Here is a 17,449-nt window from a genome sequence, read left to right on the forward strand (position 1 = left end):
TCTCCTTGCTGTCCAAAGGACTCTCAAGAGTCTTCTCTAGCACTACAGTTCGAAAGCATTGATTCTTTAGTGCTCAGCCTTCTTTATGGTCTGACTCTCACATCCAGGCACCACTACTGGAAAAACCGTAGCTTTGACTACAAGGACCTTTGTCAGCAAAGTGATGGCTCTGCTTTTTATTACGCTGTCTAGGTTTGTCACAGCTTTCCTTCCAAGGAGCACGTGTCTTTTAGTTTAAGGGAGTCAGGAGAATGGCCCCCAGTTCTGTAGCCACCACTGCCCAGCCAGGATCTTGCCCCTTCCCTGGGCCTCAGCTTCCTTATGAGGGAGGTGGGGCCCTCTGTTCTGCCACCCTCCTCCCAGGGTTGTTTTTGGGATAAAAATGAGGTGATGTGGATGTGACTTTTTCTAGTATGATTAGAGTGACATTCAAGTAGAAGGAATTTACTTTGCTGATTATTGTCATAGTGATTTTGCTGTACATGGAAAGCATTTTATTACGATGGTTAATCAGTAATAATAGTAGTAGTAAAAAATAAAAGTACTGCATAGAGTTGTTGTGAGCATTTAAAGAGATGATGCATGAAAGTCTGGCACGGGGCCTGGCACCCATAAGACAGCTGTCGTCATTACTGTTGGAATCGGTGAATTATGGAGCATCTGGCTGGTGGCTCCCTCTGTCTTGGCCTGGGTTGCTGAGGCTGGAATGTGTTGAACAGAAGTATCTGGCCTCATGGCATGACCTCATCCTCTTTAACCATGATTCCTGAGTGTGAGAGTGGGTGCCCCAGGGGCCTGGGTGACGACCGAGAGGCTGCTGAAGGCCACCGCCCCAGGTCCCCTCCCCGTGGCTGTGCTGGTGACACTGAGGGTTGTTCGCACCAGAGGGTCTCAGTGCTGGAGACGGTGATGGACCTGGGTGCCTGGAGCCAGGGAGACTCCCCCTGTCCGGTACTCAGAGGAGGCACGCAGAGCTGAAGGGTGAGAGGGTATGGTGTGAGAAAGACCTGAGCTTGAAGTCCTCAGGCTTGTTTGGGACTAGCGTGGGGAGGGAGTAAGGGGAGAGGAGGTGCAGGGTCCTGGGGTTGGTGGAGCTGAGCCAGGGCAGCTGTGCTCTGAGGCAGCGGGAATCACAGGCCAGACTCAGCAGCATTTTCACGGGCAGATTTGCACTTTACGAAGTTCCCTCCAGCCCCCTGGACATTTGGGGAAAGTGAAATTTAGTTTTTAATGTTCCTCTCATAGGCTAGGCTCTCAAGTCCCTTCCAAGGCAGAAAATCCTGTTTTCTTGGACTAGGATACTTGCGAGGTAGGGAAACTGAGTCCAAAAGGGTGGGCACATGCCTCGATCCCTCAGGGAGCCAGGAGCAGAGCCAGGCGGGGACCCAGCAGTCCTGCCTCCCCGGCCCACCTGCCCACTTCCAGAGAGAGCCTCCCTACTGCCCCGGGGACTTCCACCCCGTGAGCTGCATTGCCTTGGTTCTCCGAGCTCCCAGCTGCCTCCTGGCCTGGCCTGGGACTCCTGTCCTTGGCGCACCCCCAACCCCCATGCCTCCTCCCTCCTCTCTGTTTGGTGGGTGGGGAAGGAGACCGGCCTCAAAAGGCCTTTGTGAGGCTTTTGTGGCAGGGGAGACACTGGAGCCCTCTGCCCTCCTCTCACCCCACTCCCTCACGGCCCGCCTCCTGACCCTCTCCTGCCCTCTGGCCGTCACCCAGGCATTTTGGATCTTGTGGCTCTGGAAGGAAGCTGCTGAGGCATGACCGGGGATGGTTGGGCTTGATACAGTGAGAAGAGGAAACGCCAGGCTGCCTGGGCTCAGCAGCCTCTTGCTGCGTGACCCTGGCGGAGTCACCTGCCCTCTCTGGGCTCCTCTGCCTGCCAGTTCGGGAGCCCTGCCGTGCACACTGTCGCACTGCCTTCCTCACCGGGCTTGGTGCCCAGTCCTCCGTAGACATGCAAAGAGGAGGAACAGAGCTGCCCTGCCTGTCGAGGGCTGGATGTGGAGGCGGGTGACAGGCAGCGTGTGGTGCTTGGTACTGAGAAGGAGGTGATAGAGTGGGGCGCAGGGGTAGCTGTGGGGGTCAGTTCCAGGTTGGAAGGCAGCTCGGGGCCAGGCACTTGCTGAGTGGTGTGCAATGAGGGGGTGAGACGGCGTGGACCTGGGTTTGAGGGATGGGCGTGTGTAGGCAGCCTTGCTCCATGGACAGGACGCAGGACACGGGGCTGGTGCAGCCGGAAGCCGTGCCCTTGCCTTGGGTGCGTGTGGCGGGGCCAGCCCAGTGGGGTGACCATTAACTCCCAGCTGTTTGGCCCTGGGCCAGTGAGATGGACTTTGGCCCGAAGCAGCCACGTTTCTATGGAGTTCGACTTCCTGGGTCCTGTGACCTGACTGTTTACAAATAGAACAAAACCCCACCTTTCTGGAAGGCCCGGGGGAAGCCGTTCACTCCCGTCTCACCCCCAGCTCCTTCTCTAGACGTGAGTCTGGTGTCCTTAGTCTGGTATTGTGGCCTTCCTGCTCTTGGGGGATCTCCTCAGTCAGACACCCTGCCTGCCAGCCTCCATCCTCTTTCTCCCAAAATGGAATGAGGAAGCTGGCCTTGGGGCCAGATGGCCTCGGCCCTGCCCTCCCGGAGGTGTGACCGTGAACGAGTCACTTTCCTCCCAGGGCCTTGGCTGCCTGCTCTGTGAATGGGGAGGAGTTCTTCCTTCACCTGGGTCTGGAGATTAAGAGTCTTGAGGAACTTGTGCTATTAGACACACTGGAGGCGGATGACAGACTTCCTGCCCTCGACCACCTGCTCCAGCGAGCCTGGTGTCAGGGACCCAGAGTCGGTCCTGCTCGGAAGCCCCACCTCCTGTGGGCTCTCTGGTCCGATTCAGTCCCACCCAAGGCAGCTGCCTCAGCCCACACCTTCCTCCTCCTCCTCCCAGCTCCAGTGTTTCTTGGTTCTTTACCATTTAATAAACATTTGCTGGGCGCCTCCCTCAGGGAACTAACTGGGGAGATAAGAAGAGATAAGAGACTGGAGGAGAGGGCCTATGACTCAGGGGGAATCCCAAGGGGATGGATGGGTAGATGGAGGGGGGCTTCCCCTTTCCTCAGGCCCAAGGCCTTAGTTCCGCGCGTCTCCTCCCTGTGGGGTAGACCCCGCCATGTCCCCCCGTGCTCTGCCTTCCCCAGTCTCTGGGGATAAGCCTCAGGTCCTTTGGAATCAAGAAGGGGACCAATCGGGGTCCCACAAACAGACGTCAGTTTTGGGACCCCCCAGATTCTCGCAGGGTGGCCGGGTGGTCTCAGCCCTGTGTCTGGGGCTCAGACTCACACCAGCAGTGGAGAAGACCCCGCTCCCTGGCTGCGCTGAGCAGTAGGCTCCTTCATGACATGAGATGAGCAGTTTGTGCTGAGTCCAGCCACCTGGGCCTCTGCCCTGCCTGGGAACGACCCCTCCTGGGCACATGTGGGGTGGCCTTTGAGGAGGGGGTTGCCGTAGGAGGTGGGGGTGGGGTGCATAGGCTGGGGAGGCGGCCTGTGGCAGAGGTGACAGGGCACAGCTGGAACCCCTGCCCTGTTTTCTATCCCAGGCAGAGGTCCCGCTTTTTTCCTGGGCCTCAGCTTCCCCGCGTGTCTAATCGATTCCGGCTGTGATCTTAGATTCCAGGAGGGAGGTGACCGGGGTAAAGGTGGATGGACGATGAGAAGGGGTGAGGGCAGAGGGGCTGAAGGTGCCCTGGACCTGCTGACTAGCTGCCCCTCTCCTTCTACACCAGGCCTGGGAACCTGAAGTTCCAGTTCAGGGAGGAGGTGATTATGGACTGTGACCTGAGTCCTGTGGAGGTGGTCTAATAGGCTGGGAGGGACCAAGAGGTGACCACAGGAGCAGGGGGCTGGGCCCCAGAGAGAGGTCCATTGACCACAGAGGAGCGGTCATCCCAGCCCTAGAGGTGGCCTGGCCCAGAACCTGCCACGCCCTGTCCCTGACACTGGTGGTGGGCAGAGCCAGGCCTGGGTCCTGCCCTGGAGCTTGCAGGCTGGTGGGGGAGACTCCAAGGTGAACCTCAGTGTGGGCAGCGATGGGAGGGAGCACAGGTGGCTGATGTTGTCAGAAGCGGCATCTGTGCCCAGGCTGTGGCCAGATCCTGTCTTGGGGGCATTAGGAGTTTCCATTCCATTCCCCTCTGGAGCCCTCCCTGCTCTACCAGCGTCACCACCTCCAGGCAGTCTCCTCTGATCTCTCCCCGTGTTCCTGCTATCACTGCTGGGCTCACGTGGAGGGCTACCCTCAGACTTCTCCTCCTCCAGGGCTCTGCCTGTGGACTGGGGATTTTATTACTGGCTCTGTGCTCTGTGTCTAGCTGATGGCCCAGGACAGGTCGGAGGACAAACATGGGTCTTGAGAAGTCAGGCCCTATAGTGACAAGGGTGAGGGTCTGTGCTGCCCCTGACCCCTTGGTCTCATTGCCATATAGCAAGTCCCCCACACTGGGCTAAGGACAGGTGCAGGGGGATGGGGAAGGGACAGTGGCTTTGTCACTCACAAGTCCTGGTCCAGATGGAGGCTCCGGAGCTAACTGGACTGGAGTCTCAGTTCACCTCTTCCGCCATGGCCTTTCACAAATGACTTAATCTCTGCGCCTTGGTTTCCTCATCTGTAAGTTGGAGATGTTAACCATACCTATCTCACAGGGTTGTTCTGCAAGCTAGGCACACAGCTGGTGCCCAGTCATTGCAGCTGTTTCTGATTGTTCCGTTCAGGGTGTCCCAAGGTGGCCCCAGGTGCCTCCAACTTCTAGTGGTTTCTCTGTCTTAAGCTGGCAGACCCATGCCTCTCCTGGTATTGGGAACACACCCTAGACCACCTCCTCCTCTCTGCTCCCTCCCGGACTGGAGGGTTTGCCCCCGGCCTGTGCTCCCTCACAGTGAGTCAGGGCAAGGCTGAGACTGGAACCAGGACTCCTGACCCCCCAAGCTCAGTCTCTCCCAGCAGCCAGAGCCCTGTTCTGGGGCGGGAGGGCCAGGCAGGGGGTGGCTAGACCCGCCCACAGGCTGCCTTGGAGGTGCGGCTTAGTGGGGAGGAGAGCTCTGTCCCAAGAGCTAGGCTTGTCTCATCTGTCCACTTGCCCCGTGACCCTGCACGTCACCGCCTGCTGCCGGACCTTGGCATCCTCGTCTGTGGAATGGGTGATCCTGTCTCTGGGCAGGGCCCAGCAGGGGGAGGGGTGCCTTGGAGATCACTTCCTGGGATGCCAGGCAGCAGCTGTCTCTTCCCATGGTGGGGATATGACTGGGTCCTCCAGGTATGAAGCCTCCCTCCACACTTGTCCTGCTGACCCCAGGGAGGCAGATGCTGAGTCATGGCTTCCTCTGGCTAGGCTCAGCATGCTGGGCTGGGCCTGGGAGATAAGACAAGGAGGGCTTCCCGAGAGCTCACTGTGTTTCCAGACTCACTGGGCTTCCATGACCTGGGTCAGTGTTACTCAGACCTGTGGCATCCCGCAGTCCATGGTCGGTCCGTACTCTGGGGGAGCTGCCTTGCAGCTTGGCCCTGGGTCACCCTGAAATCCCATCTGGAGTGCTCATGTCCTCAGTCCGGCCCTGCCAAACTCTTCATTTTCCCAGGCAGAGGTGGCAACAGAAGTCCTGAACACCTTAGTGAGAGCTGATAGCTCTTTGCCCCATGTTCCCCTGTCTCAACCCACTTCAGTATTCTTGCCTGGAGAATTTCATGGACAGTGGAGCATGGTGGGCTACAGTCCATGGAGACACAAAGAGACACGACTGAGTGACTAACACTTTCACTTTCACTTTCCCCCTGCCTCTGTGACCTGTGGAGTCCTTACAAAGCCCTGCAAGCATAATTGTCTGCTTCCTTTTGCACAGGGCAGGAAACGGAGGCTCAGAGAGGTTGAGCCATTGGCCCAAAATTGCACAGCAGGAATTTGAAATCTGTCTTCCTGACTCTGCTACCCTCTGCTGGCTACTTGTGGTAGGACCTCAATAGCTCTGTGAATACTGAACTGGTTTAGGAGCAGCCACTGAAGTGAAAGCAGGCTTGTGCTATGTGGCTGGGGCATGTTGTTCAACCTGTCTGGGCCTCAGTTTCCTCATCTGTAAAATGAGCACAGTGCCCACCTCTCAGGACCATGCATGGTAAGGATAGATCACGGTGCCAGCAGGGAGGAAGGCATGCCTCAGTGTTTACCTCCCCCACCCCCTATTGTGGCACCTCCCCATCTCCCCTTGGAGAGCAAGCAGTGGAGTGAAGAGGCTGATGGGTGAGGAGGAGGGGTCTGGGGAGGCACTCTGGGAACTCTGGGTATATCTGCTCAGTTCTGCTTGGCTTTGGCTTGCTGTGTGCCCTTGAAAATCACTGCTTCTCTCTGAACCTCCATTCCTCATCCATAAAATGGAATAGCAATGCCACATTTATACGCGGTATCTACAAGAGTCAAATTCATAGAGTCAGAAAGTACATTGGTAGATGCCCCAGGGGCCAGGTGGTGGGATGGAGAGGGGGGATGGGGAGTTAAGTGTTTAACGAGGCTAGAGTTTCAGTTTAGGAAGGTGAAAAATCCGGGAGATGGATGATAGTGAAAGTTGCCCAGCAGTGTGAATGTATTTAATGCCACTGAACAGTTAAATATTGTTAAAATGCTATGTTTTATATTGTGTGACTTTTACCACAATAAAAAAAACATTAAAAAAGAAATAAAATGAAAACAAAACAAAGGCCACACTGCGTGGTTGGGGTGAATGTCAGATGAGAGTCTGAGGATGTGCCCACATGGGCTCTGGCATGGTCGTCTGTCTCCCCACTTCCCTCCGCCCTTTGCACTCATCATGTGTCATTTTGGTGTGTTTCTGCCCTGTACCTCGCCCCACCTGGTGATGGTGGGCCCCCGAGAGCTGGCAGGGATGGGCCCATAGGGCTGCTGGTGCTGGCGGATGATGGACACTAGTCCTTGCTGGTCAGGGAAGACCGCAGGGGGCAGGAGGAAGGTGGTGGCCCTGCTCCAGGCCCCCGACATCCTTCCACAGCATTTGCTCATCACCCAGACTCTGGCAGAGGAACAGAGCCAGGGGAGGGGAGAGGGGCTTTCAGAGCGGCCCTGGGGGAAGCTGGGTTTGGAGAGACTTGACCCAGGGCCCCAGTTGTCCAGGGCAGGCCGGCGGATCTCCCACGCAGACACTGAGGTCTCCTCTCGGCTTCTCCGCAGGACATCTGCGACGACCCCCGCCTCTTTGTGGACGGCATCAGCTCCCACGACCTGCACCAGGGCCAGGTGGGCAACTGCTGGTTTGTGGCGGCCTGTTCATCCCTCGCTTCCCGCGAGTCACTATGGCAAAAGGTGAGGCCTGGGTAGGGTGGGGGTGCTGGGGAGACTTAGCCAGCCTGGCGCCCTCACCACAAGATGGGGGAGGTGGGGCCTGAATGACTAGGTGAGACTTGATGACAACCTGAGCGGGGGTGGGGTGATGTCGGGGCTCCCCAATATTGGCTGAACCTCAGAATTGCCTTCCCCTCCCCCGCCACTCAGGGGTGGGTGCTGGGAATGTATAGCTCCCAGTTCTGACACATCTCCTTGTGACTCTTCGGGGGCCCACAGTGTCCCTGCAGCCACTTGACAGAATAGGCACCTATGAAATGTGGGAACTGTCTGAATCATGTGTCGTGTGGAGCCTCCACTACCTGGAGCTCAGGAGACCCCTGTCAGGACCTGCTGTGTACCTTGGCCAGTCCTTGTCCTTCTCAGGGCCTCACTCTTCTCACTTGTTCAGCGGGAGTGATGCAGACAATCCCGTGTCGTGATTCATGGTTCCAAGCAGCCGATGTTCTGGACCAGGATGATCGGGTTTTCGGGTGCAAAGAATGGGCTCAAGGTCCCGACACTTCGCCCTCTTGTGGATGCATTTGGTGGTGCAGCTCTTAAATCCAACAGTGTTCCCTCCAGGGAAGGTGGGGAGGCTGGGAGGCTGGAGCTGTGATTGCTAAAGAATCATTGACAGGGACTGCCTCCTGGGTTCCCACGCCAGGAAATACAAGTCATTGCCCATTTCTCATTCCTATCCTTCCTGCTTTTTCTGTAGAGCAGGGCTTAAGAGCACCGGGCACCTGAGTCTTCCGGGCTCAGGTGGAAGTCCCAGCCTCGCCATTTCGTAGCTTTATAATTAACCTCAGGTTACTCATCCAAAAAGTTGGGGTATCACAGTAGCTCCGTCTCGGGCAGCTGTGAGGGTGGAACGAGGTACTGTCCTTAAAGGGCCTTGCACAGTGCGGTGCTGGGAGTGGTGCCTGCGGGAGCCAGTGCTGTGATAATTCAGATTCCCATCATGGGTGCAAGCAGGGTGCAAGGAGCAGGTGTCTGTTCTCGTCCCACATCGTCCCTCAGCCTTCAGAGGGCGCCGTGTCCTCGCCCTAGGCTGGGACTGTCGTAGGCGTCCTGTTGTCATGTCTTCTGAACAGGGGTGTGACCTCTCAAAGCCACCCTGAGCGGGCATGCCTGGGACCTGGCCCCAGTGGTCCTGTGGGATACGGGAAGTTTTTTGCCCTAGGGCCCTCGGCAGAGGCCGCTACTGAGACCTGTTGACGTGGGCGGTCAGGGGGCATCCGAGCTGGAAGGGCCTCTGAGAGCCTCATGGCCCAGAGAGGGTGGGGGCCCGGAGCTGTTCTCTGGGGGGAGAGTTGCCCTCCCTCTACCCCTCCAGGCTCCAGCCCCCTGCTCTGAACCCAGAACAAGGTGCGCAGCCTCCAAGCTAGGTAGGGCTCAGTCTGGGGCTGGCGGTGGCGCTTGGGAACCCGTGGGGCTGGCCCCACACCTTCCCCTTGCCCTGTAATTGCCTGTTTATCTTTGATCTCCCCTCTTGAGGTGAGCTCCCCAGGGGCAGAGCTGGTCTAACTTATATCTTCTCTCTGAGCCCAGCAGGAGCCTGGCACAGAGCGGGCTCAAGAAAGTTTTGAGAACCCAGCCCTTCCCCCGACTGTTGGACCTCATGGCTGACAAGCAGCCCCGCAGCGGGCCTTGCTGTCTCAGGCTTCCTGGGGGCCTGCAGTGGGGCCGGAGCCTGGTCCCCTGTGTCCTTCCCGGGGAATGGGCTGTCTGGTTATTTGTAGAGAGAAGCCCCAGCTCTCTATGGACCCTGCTCTGGGCCTGGCCCCTGGTGAAGCTCCCCACCTAGTAAGCGGAAAAAGGGGCCCTGGACCCGCAGGCAAGAGGCTTGTCATTGATGCTGTGTGACCGCGGGCAGGCCTGTGTTTATCTCTGGGCTGCAGGTTCTTCCTGCAGGGTGTTTCAGGGCACCCACCGGGCTGGTCTGGAGGCTTCGGGGGTGGAATCTCCACGAGCTTGGGTCCCTGGGAGGTTGGGGCAGGGTGGGCCGCACCAGACTAATTGCACTCTGCCTTCTGGTGCTGCTGTGGTGACAGCCCCTGGGTCCTGGCAGGAGGCACGAGGCCCGGGGGAGCTCATTACTGTTTCTTGCCTCCCGCCCTGTCCCTGCTGACTGGGCCCTGTTTGTTGTCACCCCTCACTTGCTGGGCCGGTTGCCCTGCAGGGCCTCCCCTGCCCCGCCCTGTTTTCTTCATGTAATGGGGTGGGGTGCACCCCTGCTACCTCTCCCGCCTCACACTCTGGGGGTGCTGAGCCTCAGATGCAGGCACATCATGCCCTTGACACACATGCCCCCTCCTCCAGGAAGCCACCCCTTTACCTCTCGTATTGGACAGAGCCTGGGGCCAACAGGCACATGATTTGAACCAGCCAAACCTGGGTTTGATTTTGGTTGGGTTTCTTGCTAGTTGTGTGACCTGGGGCGGGTCACATTCCTGCCTGTGACCTCTGTGTAAACCTGATCTTTCCAGTCCCCAGGGTGGTGGTGGGGTTAAAGGAACTCATGGGGTGGCAATGGGGGTAAGCCCATGGCATGTAGTGGCAACCTGTGTGCATTAAATGCCCAGCCCATCTGGCGCCCCTCCTCTGGGCTCCCATCTGTTTCTCTGTTCTGCTGGACGCATCTTGACAGCAGCAGCCCCCACCCCATGGGATCCTTAGTGGGGGCATTATTGCCTCCACAACATGACTACGCGTTCCCTGAGGGCAGGGCAGTGGACTTCAGGTGACCAGGTTTTGTGGACCAGAAGTCAGGATGTGAGAGGAGAGTGGGGCATTTGCCATCAGCCTGGCCTGGCCCACGCCAGGTGAGGTCACCTCCCCGGGAGCCTGGCTTGGGCGCAGGGGCAGCTTTGATCCCTGTGCTGAGCCGTAGGGTGCCTGGGCCCAGGAGGAGTCAGCTGCCTCCCTGGCCGAAGTAGAGCAGGAGGAGAAACTCAGTGGGGTGCCTGGGTGTCTGAGAGTGAGTGGTGGGAGCTGGGCATCCTGGGCCAGGGCCTGCGGGAGGCACCTGGTGGCAGGGTTGAGCAGTCTTTTGTGTGTGCTAAGTCACTTCAGCCGTGTCTGACTCTGTGCAACCCCATGGACTGTAGCTCGCCGGGCTCCTCTGTCCATGAGATTCTCCAGGCACGCATACTGGAGTGGGTTGCCATGCCCTCTTCCAGGGGATCTTCCCGACCCAGAGATGGAACCTGCGTTTCTTATAGTTCCTGCATTGGCAGGCAGGTTCTTTACCACGAGTGCCACCTGGGAAGCCTGAGCAGTCTTTTGGTTCCATTTAAAAATGTTTTCCCTCCCACACCTGCACTGCTATCTGAGCAATTCCTGCCCTTTAGCATATGGCAGTTCATTCACCGCGTGGAAACTGAGCACCAACTCTGCCTGTACCATTGTGGGTACCAGGGGTAGGTACCAATTTGCCAGCAAATTTGGAAAACTCAGTAGGTGCCACAGGACTGGAAGAAGTCAATTTTCACTCCAGTCCCAAGGAAGGGCAATGTCAAAGAATGTTCTTACTACCACACAGGTGCATTCATTTCACATGCTAGCAAAGTAACGCTCAAAATTCTCCAAGCTAGTCTTCAACAGTATGTGGACGAAGAACTTCCAGATGTTCAAGCTGGATTTAGAAAAGGGAGCAGAACCAGAGATCAAATTGCTAACATCCATTGGATCATAGAAAAAGCAAGAGAATTCCAGAAAAACATCTATTTATGCTCCATTGACTACACTAAAGCTTTTGACTGTGTGGATCACAACAAACTGGAAAATTCTTCAAGAGATGGGAATACCAGACCACCTTACCTGCCTCCTGAGAAATCTGTATGCAGGTCAAGAAGCAACAGTTAGAACCAGACATGGAACAATGAACTGGTTCAAAATTGGGAAAGGAATACAACAAAACTGTATATTTTCACCCTGCTTATTTAACTTATATGCAGAGTACATCATGTGAACTGCCGGGCTGGATGAAGCACAAGCTGGAATCAAGATTGCTGAGAGAAATATCAACAATCTCAGATATGCAGATGACACTATCCTTATGGCAGAAAGTGAAGAAGAACTAAAGAGCCTCTTGATAAAAGTGAAAGAGGAGTGAAAAAGCTGGTTTAAAAACTCAACATTCAAAAAATGAAGATCATAGCATCTAGTCTCATCACTTCATGGCAAATAGATGGGGAAACAATGGAAATAGTGAGAGATTTTATTTTCTTGGGCTCCAAAATCACTGCAAATGGTGACAGCAGCCATGAAATTAAAAGACGCTTGCTGCTTGGAAGAAAAGCTATGACCAACCTAGACAGCATATTGAAAAGCAGAGACATTACTTTGCCAACAAAGGTCCGTCTAGTCAAAGCTATGGTTTTTCCAGTAGTCATGTGAGAGTTGGACCATAAAAAAGGCTGAGTGCTGAAGAATTGATACTTTTGAACTGTGGTGTTGGAGGAGACTCTTGAGAGTCCATCCCTTGGACTGCAAGGAGATCCAACCAGTCCATCCTAAAGGAAATCAGTCCTGAATGTTCATTGGAAGGACTGATGCTGAAGCTGAAACTCCAATACTTTGGCCACCTGATGTGAAGAACTGACTCATTGGAAAAGATCCTGATGCTGGGAAAGATTGAAGGTGGGAGGAGAAGGGGCCAACAGAGGATGAGATGGTTGGATGGCATCACTGACTCAATGCTCATGAGTTTGAGCAAGCTCCAGGAGATGGTGAGGGACAAGCAGGCCTGGTGTGCTGCAGTCCATGGTGTCGCAAAGAGTTGGACATGACTGAGTGACTAAACAGCAAAATGCTTGTGGTCCACCAGGGGCCTCCCCGGTGCCTTAGTGGTGAAGAATTTGCCTGTAATTCAGGAGACCCAGGCTTGATCTCTGGGTTGGGAAGATCCCCTGGAAGAGGGCATGGCAACCCAGGCCAGAATTCTTGCCTGGAGAATCCCATGGACAGAGGAGCCTGGAGGACTACAGTCTATGGTGTCGCAGTGAGTCAGACACAACTAAAGCGACTGAACACACATGTGGTCCACTAGACCCTTGATTGTTCTCAGTTATTACACTTTGGCCTGTGCTTCTGTCCTCTCTCTGTGTGGCATGTCATGGCAGTTTCCCTTCTCCCTCACCCCACCCCCAACTACACTCACATACTCCATTTCTTACGTTTGCCCACATATAATAGCGGAGCTCCTGGTTCCCCCTCAGGTACTGAGCATATAAACATTTCTCAGATTCTTCCACCGCCTTAAGCCTCCTGGGGGAAACTGAGGCTTGATACAGGTGTAATAAGTGGTGGGATTTTAGTAGAGGAGATTTCTGGGCATGCGGTTGCCATGCAGTGCAGGGCTGAGGCAGGGCCAGCAGGCAGGAATCATCTGGGTCAGTGATTCTCCCATCCAAGTACTAACCAGGCCTGACTCTGCTTAGCTTCCGAGATCAGATGAGATCAGGTGCATTCAGGGTGGTATGGCTGTAGACTGGGTCAGTGATTCTCAGAACACAGTTCCTGGACTAGCAGCAGCAGCAGCATCACCTGGGATGAAACACAGATTCTCAGGCCTCATCAGAGACAGATTAAATCTGAAAGTCTGGGGTGGGGCCCAGCAAACTGTGTTTTAAGTCCTGCAGGTGACTGTGATGCTCCCTAAAGTTTGAGAACATGAGTCTAGGTGAGAGACCCCTAGCTGGGCTGGGGAGGAGAAGGCCTTGGCAATTGGGTGTGGAGGGGTAAAGGTAAGGCTGTGTCGAGGAGGGCTTCGAGGTTTGGCTTAGTGAAGTGAAAAGTGTGAAAGTATTAGTCTCTCAATCGTGTCTGCTCTTTGTAATCCCACGGACGGTAGCCCACCAGGCTCCTCTGTCCATGGAATTCTCCAGGCAAGGATACTGGAATGGGTTGCCAAATCTCAAATTGGTGGGCCCCTCTGGTACTTGTTCCCCACCCCCCGACTCCGGCCAGCGGTTCTTCAGCCTCTCCCCACCGTGAGCACTGGCCCCCCACCTCTGGCCCTTTTACTGCCTGTAAGCAATGCTCCCTCTTCACAACAAGTCAGCTCCCGGCCCATCCGTGGTAGCCAGGGCGGTTGCCACAGCAATTGACATCAGCAGTTGGTCCCCGAGGAGCCTGCGCTGTCCTGCCTGCCTGCAGCGCCTCCGTTACCACTTCTGCGACGAGCAGAGGAGATGGCATTGGGGATCCCGCCCTCCTAGGCACCCCGTTTGGAAGACTGGGTGGGGCAGGGAAGAGCCAGTGGCAAAGGGGGCGAGGCAAGGGGAGGGTCAGTAGGGGAGGCGGGGCCCCTCTTTGGTGGCCTCTTGCCTCGGCGGTGAGCCCCAGTCCACTCAGCTCCCAGACGTTGGAGGCGGCATCAGCAGCAGTAGCAAGTGGGCCATGGCGGAGGACGAGCCGAAGCCTTCGCAGCTCAGCATGCCTTTAGTCCTGGACCGGGACCTGACCAAGCAGATGCGGCTGCGCGTGGAGAGCCTGAAGCAGCGCGGGCAGAAGCGCCAGGATGGCGAGAAGCTGCTGCGGCCGGCCGAGTCCGTGTACCGCATTGACTTCATCCAGCAGCACAGGCTGCAGTTTGAGCGCTGGGACGTCGTGCTGGACCAGCCGGGCAAGGTCACCATCACGGGCACCTCCCAGAACTGGACGCCCGACCTCACCAACCTCATGACGCGGCAGCTGCTCGACCCCGCGGCCATCTTCTGGCGCAAGGAGGACTCGGAGGTCATGGACTGGAATGAGGCCGACGCCCTGGAGTTCGGGGAGCGCCTGTCCGACCTGGCCAAGATACGCAAGGTCATGTACTTCCTCATCACCTTCAGCGAGGGCCTCGAGCCCGCCAACCTCAAGGCTTCCGTGGTCTTTAACCAACTCTGATGGCAGCAGCTGGTTGCCACCCCCTCCCCTTGCCCACTTGCCTGCTCCCTGCACCTCCCCCTCCCCCCCCCCAGGTGTGTGTTTGGGGACATTATCTTCTAGCTACTGGCCTGTACTTGCTTGGCCGGCCGGAGCCTGCGTCCTTCCTCCTCTCCTTTCCCTGGTGCTGACGCTCCCCGCTCATGGGAGGAAGATGCAAACTCTTTGTAGTCTAGAAGCTAAGCTGGCTGCCACTGCTTCTGCTGTAGACCGTGGTGGCCTGGTCCGGGCCAGTGTGGGAAGATGAGAGGCCATGGGAGATTGCCTTCTGTCTGCTCCATCGCTGGGAGAAACTGAGAGAGACCAAGATAGAATCAGCAACAGGCAGAGAGAGACATAACTAAAGAACCAGCCTTCCGGCTTCCTCCAGAGACAGAGAGGCAGAGACGACAGAGTAGCCTCCTTGGAGAGTCTGGCAAACAGGCATTTGCTGCCCTCCTGGCCACAAAGCCTTTCCCTGGAGTCCGTGTCCGGACGTGAACACCCAGCTCGAGAACCCAGGAAGGCGCTTCTCTGGGTACCTTGTGTGGTCCCACGACACCTTACTCTTAACACATCCGGCCGGGGTGCCGTGGGGGCTGATTTGGGCATGGGGAGTGGCTGGCATGCTGGGGGCTGTGCAGACCAACTCTTGTTCTTCTGAGAATGACTTCAGGAGGGGAGAAGTGAAGGGGGACATCTGTCTATCTATACATATACATGTATGTCAAGAGGGATCATGCTATGTTCATTTGGATATATTCTGTACCTGCCCTGTGAACAAGTCTGACTCTAGATGATCTATCATATAGTCACCCAGCTGGTTGCCTGGTGGCCTTTAGCAGGAGCTTGATCAGGTGGCACTGGGGACAGGGTGCTTCTGAGCTGGGAGAGGTTCATGCAGTGAAGTGGGGAGCAGTATAGTAAGCAGATTTCCCTCTGCCAGGGTGGGGGGAGCTGGATAGATGGGTCCAGAGCCCTGGAGCTGGAGGCAGTAGCATCTCTGGGGCTTGCTGGGATGTCAGGCTCTTCCTGGGTGACTGTTGGAAGATGGTGAGCACATCGTCCCAGTGTGGCATCTTTGGTGGAGGCAAAGGGTGGGGATGGACATGGCCTGGGAGAGCAGTTGTGACAGCTGATGGTCAGAAATGGGCTGGGGGTGGCAGCATGGTGTGATGGTGGAACACTGGCCTCAGAGGTTGCTGGGCGCAACCCACTCACCAGAGAGGGAAACTGAGGCACAGTTGCCAGCAGATTCAGTTCCAGCCCCCACGCCTCACTACACAGGCCCAGAGTTCTGGCATCAGCCAAGGGCGCTTCAGGAGGTATCTCCAGGCCATCCCCTCTTTTTTTTTTTGGTCAGGGATGAGCCTGTGATAATTTGCTCAAGAGGCAGAGCTGTCGAGGGGTTGGAGGGCCCTGGGAACAGAGGCAGTGAGAGATGGAGGGTGAGAGCCAACCCCAGTGATCGGCGCTGCTGGTAGGGCAGGCAAGTGGAAGCAGCTGGAGTAGGATTCTTCACTGGAAAGTTTGATGTGATGTGAGCAATGGTCCGTCCTAACTCAAGGCTCAGGGGTCTATTCCGGGACATGCCAGGAGTCCTGAGTGCTCTCTGCTGACTCCGAGAGAGCCTGGAGGCCAGACCCCGGCGGATGGCGCAGCCCTTCTGTCTTTGCTTGACCTCTCCCCGCAGCTCTGGGGACCCTCTTGGTGCAGCCTGCTTGTACCCCCACCACGTCTGCCCCACGCAGGCGTGAGTGCCTCTGCCGTGGCCACTGTGCGTCCCCAATAAAGCCTGTGTGCCCCGCCTCGTGGTGTGCGTTCTCTCGTCAGGAGCCACCCCCTCCCTGGGCCCTCTCCACAGTCCTGCCCTCTCCTCCTGCTGCTGCTTTCAGGGACGAGTCCCCGACCAGGCAGGTGACTGGCCCAAGATCAGATGTCAGGATGGACTTTGAAACCAGGTGCCCTGACACCCAGCCGGGAACCAACACCCCTGACAGTTTTTTCTCCAGTGGTTCCCAGACCAGCCTACGTGTGAGGCCTCAGGGAGGCAGGGGGCGCCGAGAGGGGATGGGGAGAACTCACCAAGTCAGGCTCCATCTTGAGTCTCCCTCCCTTGCAGGGTGGCTGGGCAGGGGGCAGATGGGACAGGAGAGTGGCTCAGGGGTAGGTAGGGTCAGGCCTGTGCCCAGGTTTCATCTGGCTTCGGTCACTGATTTGCTGCCTGTCCTCAGGCAGGCCTTGTTTCTCCCCCAGCCTCAGACTTTCTAAAGGGAACAGCCTGCTTCCGTGAAGCCCTTGCATTCCTGCCCCGCTGACCGGATAAGGCCCATGTCACCATGACGCCTTAGTGCCCCAACTGAGCCTGCCCCTCACTCAGTGTTTGGACAGTGACAACAGAAGCCCAAGGAGGAAGCTGCTTGCCTGAAGTCACAGCGGGTGTGGAGGGCCAGGGAGGGTGTATATGTGAACCAAGCTCTGGATCTGTGGACCTTTGACCCCATGGACACTGGCCCCCTGGAATGGGCAGGGGTGATGCCCCCATCCCACCGGAGGGCTCAGGCCCCAGGCGAGGCTGGTTTCTCTCCAGAGACAAGGTCAGGCCTCGCTTCAGAGGCCACTCTTCGGGTTTTGCTTCAGAACAACCCCCAGGCAGGTCTCGCAGCCCTGTCTTCCTCCACCCCAGAGCCCTGCCCAGAGCAGCCTCTTCCCCAAGCCCCACCATCCAGCCACAGCCTCCATCCACTCCTGAAGATGCTTCTGGGAGGTGTGTGTGGGGGGGGGGCGGGGGGCTGGAAACCGAGAGAGGAAGCCAACTCTCCCGCCCCCCAGGGAGCAGCAGTAGAAGGCCTGGTTCTGCTTCCAAGACTGGACTGGGAGGAGGGCAGGGAATGTGAAGTGAGGACACACTTTCCAAGGAACCCGTGAGGAACTCCCAGCAGCAGACCTGCTGTTTCCTGAGCTCATGACTCCTGCTGAGCCAGGGTAAGATAGTGTGAGGGGCCCTGCTACCAGCCACCACCTCTGTGACCCCAGGAGACCATTTTTGAGTCTGTTTTCTCATCTGCCATTCTGTGGCAGCTTATAATGGTACCTCCCGTGTAGGGTCGTTGTGAAGAAGAAATGAGTTAGCGAAGTGCTGAGCTTCCTGAGTGGCACACG

At 56.8% G+C, this 17,449-nt stretch overlaps 2 protein-coding genes across 3 annotated transcripts in view; both read left to right on the forward strand.

Annotated features, from left to right (window-relative positions):
• CAPN5 (calpain 5) overlaps positions 1-17,449 on the forward strand; it is a 55,637-nt gene that overhangs the window by 16,219 nt on the left and 21,969 nt on the right. For both annotated transcript variants that reach the window (XM_043482152.1, XM_043482151.1), the window contains exon 3: positions 7,220-7,351. In XM_043482152.1, the coding sequence (XP_043338087.1) occupies positions 7,220-7,351 (132 nt within the window). The remainder of the gene's footprint in view (positions 1-7,219; positions 7,352-17,449) is intronic.
• LOC122450017 (olfactory marker protein) lies at positions 13,549-17,098 on the forward strand. Its single transcript, XM_043482153.1, has one exon. It carries the CDS (start codon positions 13,778-13,780, stop codon positions 14,267-14,269), a length of 492 nt encoding a protein of 163 aa, XP_043338088.1. The 5' UTR covers positions 13,549-13,777; the 3' UTR covers positions 14,270-17,098.

The sequence above is a fragment of the Cervus canadensis genome, chromosome 11 (assembly GCF_019320065.1).
Source record: "Cervus canadensis isolate Bull #8, Minnesota chromosome 11, ASM1932006v1, whole genome shotgun sequence".
Lineage (NCBI taxonomy): Eukaryota > Metazoa > Chordata > Mammalia > Artiodactyla > Cervidae > Cervus > Cervus canadensis.

Excerpts from the sequence above, each read along its gene's own strand:
- LOC122450017 (XM_043482153.1), top strand. The coding sequence starts at position 13,778 with ATGGCGGAGGACGAGCCGAAGCCTTCGCAGCTCAGCATGCCTTTAGTC.